Source organism: Lepidochelys olivacea (genome assembly GCF_965140295.1).
Source record: "Lepidochelys olivacea isolate rLepOli2 genome assembly, chromosome: 22".
NCBI lineage: Eukaryota > Metazoa > Chordata > Testudines > Cheloniidae > Lepidochelys > Lepidochelys olivacea.
Window position 1 is genome coordinate 9,509,660 of NC_140432.1, and position 16,665 is coordinate 9,526,324.

Consider the following 16,665-nt stretch of genomic DNA (forward strand, 5'->3'; position numbering starts at 1 on the left):
TGAGGGAAGCGACTGACCTTGCCTTAGTTGCCTGCTCTTGTTCTAGCTACCACTTGCAGTATTTTCTCCTGCTGTACTTCAGGGACTACTTCAATTTGTTTTGACCCATAACGAAGGCTAAGATTTTGTCAAACATATTTTTAGTAAAAATCACAGACAGGTCCTGGGCAATAAAGAAAAATTCAAAGAGGCCCATGACCTATCCATGACTTTTACTAAAAATATGCATGACAAAATGGGGAGCTGAGGGTTCCCACACCACCCCTAGGGACCTGGCTGGGAGCGGCAAGGCATCCCCTTGGCCCCTGGCTCCCAACTGCAGGGCATCCCGCCAGTCCGAAGCTCCCGGGGCACCCCGGCCAGCCGCGGTGGGTCTGAGCTCCCCTGCCCAGGATGGCTGGGAGTTCAGGGCCCCGGAGTTCCCAGCTACCATGGGTGATGGGGTGGAGGGGGGGGGGGGGTGGATGGGGGGGAATACCCTGCAGCTCCCAGGTGCTGCAAGCTCAAGTCACGGAGGTTTCTGGAAGGCATTGAATCCTTTACTTCCGTGACAAAATCGTAGCCCTACCCATAACCTCTAGGTCAGTGGTTCTCAATCTGCGGTCCATGGGCTGCATGCAGCCTAATCAGCACACAGCTATGGCCCATGTGACATCCTCAGGGCCATACAGATATATATATTGTGTGGATGCAGCCCAAACACCACAAAAAAAGCTGCATATATGACCCACAATGGCAAATAAGTTGAGAACCACTGCTCTAGGTACATGCTGCACTTGATGGAGATGTCCAGAGGGAACAGTGCTGCTTTTGTTTATTTCCCCTTTGGAAATTTGTTCCTATAATCTTGCTTTGAGGAGAGACTGGGCTCAGATTGCTCCTACAACTATTTCAAGTGGCTAGCAATCTCTCTGTCCTGCGAGAGGCTGGGTTTGTTGCCTCTCCTTCCCCACACAGACCTGTCATAAAGTTCAAGAATGAACTCCCCAGAAATTCTACCCATCTCTAGCACAAGGGATCGACCTGGGCCTGATAGATCTGCATTTCTCCTGGAGGGCCCAGCCTGGAATATCAGCAGGGAACACTAGGCCTGTTATGGAGATGGCAGCAGCTTTGGTAGAGTCCATGCTTTGTCCACTGTCCTTTATCCATGGCCTGAGAGAATGTGAGGGGGAGAAGACGGCTGAACTCCGCAGTTGGAGGTATGGCTGCTGTAGCAGGCTGTATGGTGCACTGCCCTTTAGGTAATGCTCCACTCACAAAGCCAGTGGAGGGGGAGCGACTTGTTCCTGGAGCCAGTTTTTCCAACCTTGCTTGGCTACTTTCCTGCCTGGGGGAAGGGGTCTGAGATGACCCTGCCTGGAGTGCGCTGGAGAAAGACTACATTCTGCCCACAGAATCAGACAAGCTCACCAAGGAGATACTTGAAGAGGGGGAGAAAGCAGGAGACCTTTTCTTTCGCCTCTGGCTTTTTTTGGCCTAGCTCACTCCCTGAAGTCTGCAGGAGCACCAGCTGCTGCAAATGCCTCAGAAGGCAAAGCAGAGCAGAGGGGACAATCTCCCTTAAAGGCAAATGCCACCCTGAGGTACCTGGTAATCAGACCATATTTTATTGAGTTAAAATAAGAAAACTGAAACAGGGTTTGGAATTTCCCCCAGAAAGCTCTGCAGCAAGGCAGGCTTGGGTGAGCCATCTGCTTGTCTCTGGGGAGGCAAATAAAACTGGAGGGCATTTCAGGAAGCAGAGCATTTTCTAGCTCCCAATGACTGACAGGTCAGTTTCTTCCTCATGCTGCAAGCTGGCTGAAGTACCCATCCTCATGGATCTGTGGACCTTAGCACAAGGAAGAAATGTAAAAACAAAATCACCCTTTCCCTCCCTTCCTTGCATTCTATACACTCACTTATTTAAATATTTGGAAGCTGTGAGCAATTCCTATTACATCAGGTATAATGGGAAAAATCTAAACTAAAATAAACATTTTTGGACGTTTTGTAACATACATAAAAAAGCTTCATTTTAAATAAGACATATTTTATAATTTTCAAAAAATTAACAAAAGCACAGAAAACATTCCAATCAACCCAGATCAAGAAACAAGAACTGTTCATTATAATTAATGTTATAACCTCCAAGCACCACATTCTATAAGCAACTGATCTGCTTCTGACATTCTGCAAATGGACTGGAATGCACATTCAGCTATGCAAAACTAAATCCTGACAAATACGAACACTAAAACATTGAGTTTGTCCCAAGAATGCCCCGTTTGTAGAGATGGACAAGCCATTTGAACAGACAGATTCTCATTAGACTTTACAAACATTATATATTTCGGTACTAGTAATTTGCCTCATCTTAATTTAACAGTAGCTAATAAACTAGACTAAACATTTAACCCAGTCTACTACATATCCATATTATGGAAATTTACAATCTAATAACGTTCAACAGAAGAAAGACTACTACAGAAATCAGTTGTGAGAACAGTTCAAACACATAAAACATTCATGTGTCTACTTCAAGTCATGTATCATAGGACCTGCTTTTGAAACAAGGAGGCTATTTAATCGTATTAAACAATTAACACAGGATGAAGATATTTTACCAGAAAAAGTATTTTATCAATCAATAGGATTTTTGCATGGAGAACCTACTTAGATTAGAATACAAAGACTAGCCCAACAGAAGACCAGCACACGCATAGTCAACTAAGTGTTTCAAGATGCAAGTCTGTCTAAAACTTGATTCTGAGTTTCAAGAATCTATCAATAAAGGAATTTCCAACTTAGGTTTAAACTAATGATCCCTATGGAAAAAACCCACTGAGCAAAGTTTTTGTATCCATATCTGCTAACCAAGTGTGTTTAGAGCTTTGTTCAGTAACAGAAGCTCCACTGAGTGATAGAAGTAGAACACAAAGTTCTTATGCTTATTTCAGATAGGAAAAATTCCTGTTGCTCCCAGGAGCCTGGAGTAAGTTCAAGCTATATTTGAGGTATAGTGTTTCTAGAATGAGCCTAGGGCATAATGGATAATGCTATCTGTAGGAGGAAGCCTTTAGATTTTTATTTATTTATTTATTTTTTAACCGAAGGTGACTAAGAGAGTTACAGGCTTTATTGTACTCCAAACATATGAGGAATCAGCATCCACCCCATTTCTAAAGCGTCTATTCTAAATGCTGCACAATGAATTAAAAATAGTGGGCTGCCCAGGAAGCCAGTTTACTGTCCTCCAGACAAAATCAGAGCCCCTTATATATACATATACAGGCACTGAGAAAGAGAGGGAGCGTGTAAGAGCACAAGCGTCGTTTTTTTTAAACTATGATTTGTCTATTCCTCAGAGAGAGGAGTAGGAGCGCAGCTAAAGATTTTTCTGTTGACTGTGTACTACTAAGCTGAGCAGATCTGAATGCTGGTAATGATAAAGTCTGTTACAGAGTGAGAATAAAGTTTTGGGGTACATAAACAGCTCTTCCCACTACATTAGAGTTAAGAGTGAGCTTCCTGGGACTTGGAAACTCTGCCTTAAATATTTAGCCAATTTATGGGGTAAGGCCTGTAACCTGAATTTGAATTTATAAATCATTTGGTTTAGAAAATCCAAAGTCCCGGAGCGCAGAATTCTGTTCTTAATAAATGCACACAGCTCGCAATTTTTTCAGTACTGTGTAAACAGTACACAAATCCTGCTGGATTTTACTGATGGTTCTTCCAATCTGTGTTTGGGAATTTTTCGAGCATGGGCTTAAAATGGGGCATAAATTCCTTTCTCCTTTACATGTAAGTGGCCTCTCAGTGTGAAATTTCATAACATGTTAGTTTTATGCCCTTTGAATTTTCTGTTCAGTTTTTGATTCATTTCTTTTCGTATATTTTTTAATAGAAGGTGCCTGAATTTGATCCATGGCTGAAATCAAACTGTGGCAGTTTGGTTTTTTTGTTGTTGACTCGTATCTTTTTAAAAACTGGGATAGAGATGATCTTGGGAGTAGATCTGGTGCAACAGGTAGTTTTAAAAAGGGTATTTAGGGTTATTTTAACTATTAGTCATAACTATAAGAACTATGTTATTATTATAACTACGTTTACACACCAAAGTGTGTAAAATCTTCTCAATCATACACCAAATCTTTTGCCAGCAGTTACATTCTTCTTTCACATGTAACCCTACAATGGAGAAAGTTTTACGTATCAGCTGCCAACAGAGATTTTGTGCACTAGAAAAGTGCAGCTGCTGGCTGATGACGAATTCTCTATCAGACACTGCAACTGTGTCAGAGCTCCTGGAACAGCCAGCATAGGGTCCATACCTCTTGCTCAAGACCAACTCCCTTGATCAAACATTTAAACATTAGGAAATTAATACACTAAAAGCTTCACTGGGAAACAGTGTGGCTCCATACATACCACACGTGACAAAAACTACAAAAGCTAGGAAATAAAAAGTTAAACTACCCAACAGCGCATACCCCATACCCCGCCCACGAGCACATACCTTCCTTTCATCACAACTACCATACACTTCAGTCCATGTCCCCATAACTTTAACTCTATATACCTAGGTATGCCAGCCTTCCATCACCCACTTTAACATACTACCTGCTCCCAACACAGCAAACTACTATGTTAAACATCTACACCTAATAGTGATGAAACAGGGTGTTTTGGTAAAGGTATATTAAGAACAACAGATTGAGGGAACAGAGTTACGGTTGTGGTATGTGTGATGTACAGTAGTTGTAACAGCTGCATGTCTTTCTCTAGGTGGAGGAGGAGAAGATATGTACTGTTATGTGGATTAATTTTTCATTCCCTTGTTTTTGTGTCAGATATACAATGTATGCAACAATCTTAATTGTTTCACAATGAAGTCTGTGTATAAATACAGAACAGTGGGAATACACAGCACAGAAATAAGCATCTCTTTCCTCTTCAGTTTCAGTTGGAAACTTCACAAAAGGAAACAGTGCAACTGCTAAGCAAAACATGGACTTTCACCACCTCTGCTCTCCTAAAGTATTTGATCCTTCAGGCACTGATCGTACTTTGTTCAACACAAAGTATATGTATGAGCAGCTAACCTTTCTCCGAGCAGGGCTGGGGCAAGTTAATTATAGCATACCACTCACTCACTACAGAACAGTTTGCACACTATGTTGGTACATACCGATCATCATCATCTGCATGAGCATTAGTGCCAGAGGTACTTTGGAGAGTGGGTAATCCCTCAGTAACCCCTTCATCTATTGAACCTGGGGAAGAAAAAAGGAACATCAATTTGCAATTTAATGCAAGTAAAAAGTGCTCAAAAAGTGGGAAACTACATGTGGGCTCGCAAGATCAGATGCAACACAAACCGTAAAAATAAGAACACTGAATTCTATATTGATTTTATCCTTCACAATATTGCCAACTAATAAAACCTAGTGCAAAAAAGGTTCATTTGCTGCTAGAGTTTTTATTTTGTGTACTTATCTTTCTGATGGGGCTGATGTCACAGAGTTATGAAAATATCTTCTCAAACATAACAAGTGTTGCTACCAGACTAATATATTTATAAAGGCTCTCTGGCTTGTCTTTCTCCAGTATTATAAAGTGCTTTTACACACTGTTTAAGTGATACTATATATAACAAACCGCAAAGGAGCAATTCTTGCAACTGCCCAAGTAGCGAATGAGAGCTCTTTACAATATAAGAAAAACAGGCAGGGGAGCTTTTATAAATGCATTATAAAACACTGAGATAAATACATGTAATTTTAAAAGGGTAATGTGTGTGTTCAGGAAAGAGAACATTGTGTTTTAACACACCTCCTTGCCCCCAACAGTTACTGCTATACTGGATCATCCCTAATGTTGTGATCGTGTGCAAGGCAATACCTCTTTAGGAAATAAAGGAGGCTTAGAGTGTGGCCTGGGCTGCAACTGTGCTTTATCATACCTCTGGTACAGTGCAAACCTTCTAAAACAAGGAATTTGCACTTCTTTAGAATACAGAAAAACAGGAATATAATCTATAATCTATGGTATAATAATGCTGTGCAAACAATGCTAAATGTAAGTTCAAATACACTGATACCTTAAGGGCCCTTTATGCCAAATGGCAAATGGAACACAACACACAGTTGTCAAAATATTTAGCCAAACAGTTTGGGTAAGGTATCATATAAAAAGAGGTGACATGCTGGTCATATTGTGTGATCTATGTACAGGTTGTATATAAAGAGTTATGTGTATGGGCTGGAAATATGTTCTGGAGGCAAGCCTGGCTTAGACAAAGGAATGTGGATTTACCTCTCTGCAGAGAGATGTTTCTGGTGAACCTGTGTTCACTCTATTACCTGCAAGGCAAGGCAAGGCCTGGCAGTGTCTCGGAGTTTGCTGGTGAGGCAGACCGATTGGTGCAGCAGGGAACTGTCTCTTAATCTAAACTCCAGCAAAACTCTCTCTTGCTAAAGCAGAGGTTAAGAGTGGCTTAAAGCTCTAGGTGCTCTAAGGAAAGCATCACACATGCATCATTCAGGCCAACTTTTTTGTATCTGCAGCCATGAAGGTGCAGCAGCATGCTATACTGAACTATCCTCAAAGCTTACAGACATTTAATTTTAGACTTTAGAGCATTTGGTTAAAATGATGGTCACTAATGCAGTACACAAAAACAAGGCACAAACCCCAAATCCTCTTTTTGCGGTGTAAATATCGATAGGGAACATGCCCACAGTGGCAACAGACCCAGAAGGGTAGAGATCAAAGGGTTAGCACTATAAGGTGACATTTTCAAAGCTGCTTCTCAGTCAATGTCATTTCACAGTTAAGGATTCTGGCTAGGTCAATCTTTGGCAAAAGGAACTCAGTCACACACATTATCAGGGGCTGATCACTAGCGTATGTTCAGTGCATTTGTTCAGTTCTAAGACTTTCTTAGAAAAGAACATTTAGGCCACTCACCGGAGTCCCTCTCTTTATGATCTAGTGCTAGTCTCATTCTTCTATTTCCATTCGTCCCATTCTCCTATGGTTAAAGATTACTTTATGTTGGACACATTTTTATACACTGCTACTTTTGGAGTGGCTTAGAACAGATATCTAATGTACCTTTCCTCTGACATTTTCTATACAGATCACACTGAATCCTGATCAAAAGGAAGCAGCATAGTTAGTTGTCTTTCAGGCTGCTTGAATAAGAAATACAAGTGGGTAAAACTTTTCAGTATGATTTTTTTCTTGACCCTTAGTTTCATTGTCTTTTTTGGTATGTTGCAGTTTATATTTTTTTCTGATAGATACATATATATCTCAATATAGTCTCCTGCCACTTCACACAACTGATCACATGTCCTTGGCAATTTCTTTTCTAAGGCATTGCTACAATGTGTTAAGGACTAGGTCAAATTGCACGTTCAGTGAACCAGTATTTACTCACACTTTTGTGGCTACTACTCAAAGGGGATTCACAAAAACTGTGTCTGTAAATCTCCAGTAAGCAAAGCAGTTTAGATTGGGCATAAATGCTACCAATGTAGAATGCTATCATATGAGCTATAAAAAATAAAGACATACAAAAAAATAGCAATATACGAAGAGTGGAAGCATGTACTAATATGACAAAGTTCCTGCTTCTTTAGAGCAACTGATACAGTATAATTACAGTGACCAGATATTCCTCCTTGATAGGGTGAGTGAGATCAGCTACCACTCCCTCACGAAGGCACAGTGCTATATCCACCAGACAAAACTCTGAGGTAGAGTTAGTACAAGGCTACATTTAAAGTTTTATTAAGTGAAACAGCATTTGGCATGATATTATTTGAATGAAGTTGACCAAACAGTTCTCAAATAAACCAGATTTACTGAAATAATCCTTCAATAAATAGACTTTATAAATACAAAGGCAAATAGATAATCTGTACAAAATTCTGGCAACCAAACTAGAAATATTGCAAACTGTGTCCAGACTTACTAAAAGCCATTTTAAGAGTCTTTTCTATGCAAAGAGAAAACTGGATTGTAATAGTTATGTCCTCTAAATCAGTGGTTCCCAACCTTTCCAAACTACTGTACTCCTTTAAAGAATCTGATTTATCTTGCGTACCACAAATTTCACCTCACTTAAAAACTACTTGCTTAGAAAATCAGACAAAAAATACAAAAATGTCACTGCACACTATTACTGAAAAATTGCTTACTTTCATTTTGTTTGTATGAAATTTTAGTTTGTACTGACTTCGCTAGTGCTTTTTATGTAGCCTGTTGTAAAACTAGGCAAATATCTAGATGAGTTGATGTACCCCCTGGAAGACCTCTTCATACTCCCAGGGGTACACATACCCCCGGTTGAGAACCACTGCACTAAATATTAGCTATTAATAGATAACAGCTCACTCGAGGAACCCAAAAATGGCTACAAATTGTCATTTGGGAAAAATGTTAGTCTCAGCATTTGGCAGAATAACAGCTGCAATTTGTGATTAAATCCCTTTGAAATGGAAAGATTCTATATATTATGACTGCACTGTTTTGTTTTTGTCTGGGATATTAATTTGACAGCTTTCCACCATTTATTCTGCAACTTATGTTCTTAACTCTTATAATAAAAGCTCTCTACTATCATTGTACCTACACTGATAAAAGGCTTGATTTTGGCTCAAAGATACAGTAAAGGGAGTTAAAGGTTACTGAAAGCACCAATCTTTCCAAAATGGTACTGTGAATGGACTGTGGCCAAACAATTTGGCACTATTAAGAAAATAATTATTAATAAACTGTTAAAATCACTGCATAGCATTTCATAAGTCAGAACAAAATACAGTTTCACCAATCTTCTGTGACCTAATTAAAAATTCAAGCAGACTTTCTTACATAAAATCACGAGTGCATGTATGTATACATATATAAAATAGTAGAAGTGGCTGTACCTATAGAGGAAGACTGTGGGCTGATCAGGAGATCTTCCTGAACTTGCTCACTTCCTGGAACTGTCTGCTGATCACTCAGAGAACTCTGGGATGCACTGACAGGCTGCGATACTTCCTCATGAACCTCCTCATCACTTAACCTTTCCACTTTGACACGCACATCTTCTTCAATCACAAGAGGTGAACTGGCCTTTGTGCTCTCACATGTCACATAATCAGTAATTCTTCTGGCTGCTTCAGATGGACCAGGCAGTTCTAAAGTCCTAGAATTCTCTACCTGTTTCACCTTCTCAGACTGAAGCCTTCGATCAATTCCAAAAGGAAAAGTCCAAGGAAAAGCTAAGGAAGAGTCTACTGGTTGATTTCTGGACTCTGCATAGGAAGCTGAAGGATTGAGCACTTGGGGGGAGTTCGTCTGTGTGTTACACTTAAGTGGACTTTCAGGAGACATGACTATGTAGCTTTTGCGCTTTCTTCGGGACTCTCGACAAACAGGAATGGCTCTTTCCACCACACTGCATTCGGAGGAAACCGGAGAAAGGCTGCCATCTCGAGATGTAAAGTTGCAGTTTGCACTGTTTTCTTGTCCTGCATCTAGCATCTTGTCTTGCTGGCTGTTGGGCGTATTCCATAAAATACTCGACTTCATGAATTCTGAGCATGTGCTAGCAACACTGAACATTTGCATGTAGCTGGCTGCAGCCAACACATCAATAATATTTTCTGTGTTGATAGACAGCGTGGCTGTGTAAGCATACTCCAGGAGGGGAATAAAGCCAGTCACTGTCACATGATGCAAATCTAATACACTCTTGCTGTCATCTTCTGCTTGGCCAACTAGCTTAGAGCGGAAGAAGTCACTGCAGGCTGCCAAGACCACCTTGTGTGCCCTGAAGATTTTGTCCTGTACGCGAATGGTGATGTCGCAGAAATGTCCATCATTGCGAAGCATGTTAAGTTTTCCAAGCATCTCCTGGCTGTGAGCAGGGGAATTATGAGTAAACGTTTTTACACCCATTTTTTCACTTTTTGCTGATGCTCTTTCACCATGCAACTGGTCACAAGTGTCCTAAAAAACAGACAAAAAACATTATCTTTTGTCATTTTTATAAAGATATTCTACACTACAAATTTCTACACTGAGAATTAAAGATTAGTGACTTCATATTTGCAGAGACTAATATGAAAGAGAATCTTCCTTTACACTAAAGTCCAGTACATTAGATCTTTTAGAATCCAGACTGTCCCATGGGCCAGGAAAAATTATGTGAGATTATATTAGATTTACTCAACGAGAATGCACTGAGTTATTAATATTTTGTAATAATGCAAACAAAATGTCAAAGTCAGATTATCTGAACTCAGCCAATAATATCACCTTTCACATCTCTGCTGTCACCTGCTCAAAGAAATAAATTGTGATCAGGGTAATTAACAGGGACACTTACCTGTTGAGATGGGAAATATGGTCTTTTAAATTAGTACGAATGCATCTTAAACCTGTATTTTTGTTTTCTGGAATCTGCTTAGTTATTAGTCTTCAGGGGCTTTGTGAAATGGTTCTGTAAACTGAAGACCCTGACATTAGTTTGGGCTGGGATGCAAATGCGTAGAATCAAACAAACTTCTCAGTGAAGGTTCTAAATAAAAAAGCTGTATGGAGTCCACTGTATGAATTTTCGGAAGACGGAGTTCAAGCTATCAAACATAGAACAGTTTTTGACAATAGCTAAGCTGTGCTGCTGGTAGCGAAGGCAGTGATTGCCTAAAGCTGTTTTCAATACATGATTTTGGACTAGGATGAGAGGTTGTTGAAAATTCCTCCAAAACCAAAATGCATTGTAAACCTCAGAGTACACTTCTGGCTTACCAAATCATATCTACAACGCTGGATTTTACATCTAAGGTAAAGCAAACACAGGGGATATAACATCTTCCTTTGCATATCTACTGCTGAAACAATATAAACACAGGTTTCAGGGTAGCAGCCGTGTTAGTCTGTATTTGCAATAGATTTCCAGAACACTTCCAACTATTTTCTTAGGGACAAATCCTCTCTTTGATGCTAATCTAAGTAAAAAGGCTTGACAATTTCCTGGAGGTGTGGAAGACAGAGAATCCTCTCCTCCAGGATACAGAGGAAACAGTCTCAAGACATTATTGACTGTTTGAAACCTACACACCTCTGATTTCACAGGGGAATAAGATGGTCCAGTGACCCCAACTCCTCACTCTGCAGACATGTGGAAAGAGTCCTTGCACAGAGAGGCTCTGTGTGCATCTTCTGCTTCCATCTTTTGCAAGGGAACCATACGACTTCTGCTGCATACACAGCCCTCTGCAGTGGCAGAGGAGGATAGAATTGGTCTCCAAATGAGACCTAGTTTCTGAGGCAGCTTTAATTATGTATTTAATTGTTAAAGGGGAAAACAAGCTATCATTTCAGTTACTTAAGGCCCTAAACATGCACTCCTTTCACGAACACAACTCCCAATTAAAGTAGGGACCCCATTTTCTTCTGTGTTTATAGGCTTTACACAGTTCAGAAGCAGCTGGATGCATAAATAAAGTGCTCCTCCATGTTTAAATATCAGAGACTGAATTATACCTGGTTGGTTGACAGGGGTAAGTCTCTCCTCCCTTCTAGCCATATTACCTCCCTCTCACACTCACAAATCTGTACAAGTGGATCTCATGCCCAGGAGGAGTTTTATAAGCTCATGGATGCAGGGGGCTGCCTATGTGGAATAGGTTACTGATCTGGAGCCTTAAAATATACATAAATAGTGGCTATCAGAACCTCCTGGTGAATCTCTCTCATTACTTACTCACTCCACTCTTAAATATGAGCCATATTTCCACCTCACATTATCTTGTTCCTGCCATTTCACTCTTCATATTGCAAACAACTTCAGACAGAGAAAAGTGTTACTCCTTCTGGAGCACAGAATCAACTGACTAACATTAACAGATGCAGTCACATGGCTAATCTATTTCAATAACCGTAAATTATGAGAAAAACGTTAACAATTTATGAAGTCTGAGTCAAATTATGAAGACAACTTGGATTTAAAATGAAATTTCACGCCACTGTGAAGGGAGAAATTAAGCATAAACAAAACACTTGTTAAGTGAAGGTTTTAGAGTAGCAGCCATGTTAGTCTGTATCCGCAAAAAGAAAAGGAGTACTTGTGGCACCTTAGAGGCTAACAAATTTATTTGAGCATAAGCTTTCGTGAGCTACAGCTCACTTCATCAGATGCATTCAGTGGAAAATACAGTGGGGAGATTTATATACACAGACAACGTGAAACAATGGGTGTTACCATACGTCATCCGATGAAGTGAGCTGCAGCTCACAAAAGCTTATGCTCAAATAAATTGGTTAGTCTCTAAGGTGCCACAAGTACTCCTTTTCTTTTTGTTAAGTGAAAGAAATCATATACCAGTCTCATATCTATAGCGGTCTGGAGAGAGATAGCTCCAGAGGCTTAGTTTATGTTTATAGCTTTACTGAAGAACAGGAGAGGCAGACTAGAGTTTATCTGCGGAAGAACCACCAAAAATGAAGAGCTTGGGAGTGGATGGAGTAAGGGAGAACTATTCCTGATGCTACTTTGCAGTCAGGAGGCAGAAAAGTAGTAGAGATTCCCCCCAACAGCAACCTGGAGTGGAGTTGGGGTATATGTGTGGCGGAATGGAACTGGAAAAGTTTAATAACTTCCAGCCATAGGACAATATAAGATAAGACCAACTCTGAGAACAGAGCAGGGACAGCACCCTGAAAGAAACACAGGCATGCTGCCCCTTCCCCACGACTGGTGGTATGGGTGATGGACTTCTCACCCCTCATCTCTCAGAAAATTCAATTGTCCCACACACGCAACATGCTACACTACAGTGTTTTTTCAAGTTCAAAGAATAAACCACTTATATTAACTGTAAACATTTAAAATACTATTTTCAAAGAAGTTTAATAGGTTGATGCAACAGCAATTTCAAACTTTCCCTGACATTGTCTTTACTCTTATGGTTTGAGTGAGCCAGTCACACACTACTCTGTTGAAGTGTGACAAGAGTGCCTCAGAATGCCAGAACAAGGAGAATTTTCTGAATTGCCAATTGATGGGTAGTCTGATGATAAATGTTAGGGCACTGGGTTTTCACACAAGTTCAGTTTAATGGATTTTAAATCGAGTTAGAAGTAGGGTAGACCTTGATATTAAATCATTTAAGGTGGCCTCTCTCATTTTTACTGTTTCAAGACTGAAGAAATCAAGCAGTTACTTCCAAAGGAGAAAACAAAGTTAAAACCTCTGAATCAACAAATCACATTTACCAGTTCATGTCCTCTAAAGTACTTATTTTTCAACATCTGAGTTGTACGTAAAACTTGTGTGCCTGACAAACATATTTGAAACATATTTTCAAACATATTTGAAAGTACAAACTGTACAATGTATACTATGAACAAACAATAGGTCCAACTTCAGCATTCTCTATCTTATCCTGCTGGTCCTGTCTCATTACCAATACTTTTGTTTCTCACTTGCCTCCTGCTTTTTAATTTTTCTTTATACCTTAAGAATATCATCTTTGTGACACGAGATTTATAGTGTGAAATTGGTTTTCTCTTTAAAGGTGATACCATGGGCCAACTTCACCAGTTGTGCCTCCTTACAGCAAAAGTGGATTTAGCCCTATAACTTCAAAAATACACAAAAAATATTCAAGATGTTAGCTTTAGCTGACAGAGGCCTCCCATTTACACTGGACCAAGAACACTATTTGCTGAATTTCCTTTAAAACACTGTTCTAAGCCAGCTCAGTAGCCCTTTTTGAGCCTCAGTGTGGACAAACCTATGGTATTTTAAAAAAAAAAAGAAGTAGGGGAGGGCAGTCCACCACTGCAAGGTCTCCTTGCATACAATTACTTCAATATGAAATATTCAGTCTGCTGTAATGGAATCTATGGAATGCAAACCTGTCACTTTTAGAGGTAATGAGTGAATACATCAGGGCACTGAGCCATCAAGATACAAATTCAATGTTTTAACAGCCCCATCTCTGTCAGTACCGCATACTTAAAATCACAAGTGTCCAGCAGAATTACAGTTAAGTTATTGCCATAAATGCCAGTTACATTAAAACCTGAAACACGTGTTGAGCTGCAGTATTTCCACGCATATTGAAGAACTTACATCAAACAGACAACATGCAACAAACAATGGCTGAACGCAAGTTAAAGACATCAAACTACAAGTTTGGGGATAGTGTTGATTATCACAGCTTTCATAATCAGTCTGACGAGGCTATACCAGTTGCTCCACAGATGCTATATTTCTTTTACGACAGAGCTTGGAACTGTTATAATCAAGGATATTAGGTCTAAAAATTGATCTACCTTGAGAGTTGTCATGAAAGTAGTCCTTACTTTGTGAAGGCCACTGAAAATTTATTTCTGCAATAAACTACCATCTCTTGGCTTAAATAGTGATCTTTCACAAATCACCTTGCTGAAAGTTTTACATAGAGACACCATATACAGCACTTAGTTTACAAGAATCAATAGGGCTCAGCACCAAAAATATTAAATTTTTGGGGTGGGGGTAGGCACAATGTAACTCACAAAGCAGTACCTTTAAATTGTACTTGAAGCAATATCTATACCATTGTTATCTGAACGGTAAGAAACTCAATCCTTAGTTTGACTATTGAACATATCAGTGTCTCTACACACAGATCTGCTGTTACACTCTGTATCCACACCAGCACTACACTTAACCCTTTTCAGCAGCAATGCCTTCTGGAGCTGCATCTCAGAGTTCCCAACACCACAGCAAACTGCGGTGCCTCACGGATGACTACACAGGCCTCAGAGACTTTTGCAACTGCTCAGGGAAACTGCACACAGAAGGGTTAGTTTCTCAAAACAACAAAAATGATTAGGGGGCAACAAAAATGATTAGGGGACTGGAACACATGAGTTATGAGGAGAGGCTGAGGGAGCTGGGATTGTTTAGCCTGCAGAAGAGAAGAATGAGGGGGGATTTGATAGCTGCTTTCAACTACCTGAAAGGGGGTTCCAAAGAGGATGGCTCTAGACTGTTCTCAATGGTAGCAGATGACAGAACGAGGAGTAATGGTCTCAAGTTGCAGTGGGGGAGGTTTAGATTGGATATTAGGAAAAACTTTTTCACTAAGAGGGTGGTGAAACACTGGAATGCGTTACCTAGGGAGGTGGTAGAATCTCCTTCCTTAGAGGTTTTTAAGGTCAGGCTTGACAAAGCCCTGGCTGGGATGATTTAACTGGGAATTGGTGCTGCTTTGAGCAGGGGGTTGGACTAGATGACCTTCTGGGGTCCCTTCCAACCCTGATATTCTATGATTCTATGATTCAACTCCTATAACCTGTCCTGGAAAAATCCCAAGATTCCTCGGGGGTAGGGGGCTCTCAATTTCTCCAAGGTCCCAAAATCTATTATATAATTTCCTAGCATAGCTAATGTGGGCCTGGTGTGAGGAATGCCCTGCAAGAAGAGAGTCTCAGAGGAGTTCCATGACTAACTGCATCATTTCCTCATGAATGAAGGGAACACTCAAGCAGCAGTTATGGGTCAGGCCCACAAACACAGAGTGATTACACTAGATCAGTGGGTCTCAAACTTATTTGATCAGGCTCCCCTTCTTTGTGTCTGTAGTCATTTATGCCCCCCCGCCAAGTAGATATATCGCCAACCAACTCTGAAGTTAGAGGGGATCGCAGCGACTGCTGGCTGGGCACCCAGCTCTGAAGGCAGTGCCACGCCAGCAGCAGCACAGAAGGGAGGCAATATAAAAAGTGATATTTGTTAATAACAAAGATTATAATTGTTACTGTAACAACACACACCACCACCACCACTTTTCACAGCAGACTTATTGCCACCCTTACTTCTGCACAGCTGCTGCCACCCCAAGGCAGACAGATGGAGCCCCACAGCCTCCAGGTGAGGGATTGGGAAGGAAGGGGATGGGAAGGAGAGCTTGGGTCACCTGCTGCTGAAGGATTTGTGGGGGGGAAAAGGGGGTGAGGAGAAGAGGACAGCCTGAGCCCAGTCTGTCTCCCAATGAGGGATTTGGGAGATGGGGAGAAGGAGAGCCTGAACCCTGGCGGTGAGGCTCTGGCTGTCCCCTTGGGTGGTGAAAATATTACTTGAGACAGAATTATTTGAAGTGCAAGTAACAAATGAGTAGTTTTAAACACAGCTTTATTGGAAGTAGAGAAAGTAGACCAGATGCCAGCTTGTGACAACAGACTAAATCTGAAACTGAAAAGACAGTACACGGTGCATCCGGCATTACAAAACAAGGCCAAGAAAGCAATTCTTGCAATAAGACTAACATTAGCTCCCAAATGTGAATTTTTGTATGGACTATTGTAGTATACCCCCAACTAACTAGTCAGGTTTGCATATGTAACCTTAAATGCATTCTCCCAAAAAGAAAGCTCGGGGCTACTCTTCTCTGTAACATCTTGGAGGTAGCGGAAGTGCATCACTTCAGCATGCTGTTTCTCATTCCTTCTTCTCTGCACTGGCATGCACAGGCTATGGTTGAAACACGAGTCTGCTGTTTAAAGTACCACAGCACTCTATTCTGGAGCGCATCGTTACATGGAGGTGAGGGAGCAGGTACAAGCAGTGCACATGAGGCAGAGGCAGCAGGATGGCTTGAGGGTTTGTGTGTAAGCACCTCAAAA

General features: G+C 40.7%; 1 protein-coding gene across 2 annotated transcripts in view; it reads right to left on the reverse strand.

The window, feature by feature from the left end:
* ZBTB44 (zinc finger and BTB domain containing 44) overlaps positions 1 to 16,665 on the reverse strand; it is a 54,540-nt gene that overhangs the window by 18,671 nt on the left and 19,204 nt on the right. For both annotated transcript variants that reach the window (XM_084611729.1, XM_084611730.1), the window contains exons 2-3: positions 8,925 to 9,993; positions 5,177 to 5,261 (exon numbers count right to left, since the gene is read on the reverse strand). In XM_084611729.1, the coding sequence (XP_084467855.1) occupies positions 5,177 to 5,261; positions 8,925 to 9,942 (1,103 nt within the window). In that variant the 5' untranslated portion in view covers positions 9,943 to 9,993. The remainder of the gene's footprint in view (positions 1 to 5,176; positions 5,262 to 8,924; positions 9,994 to 16,665) is intronic.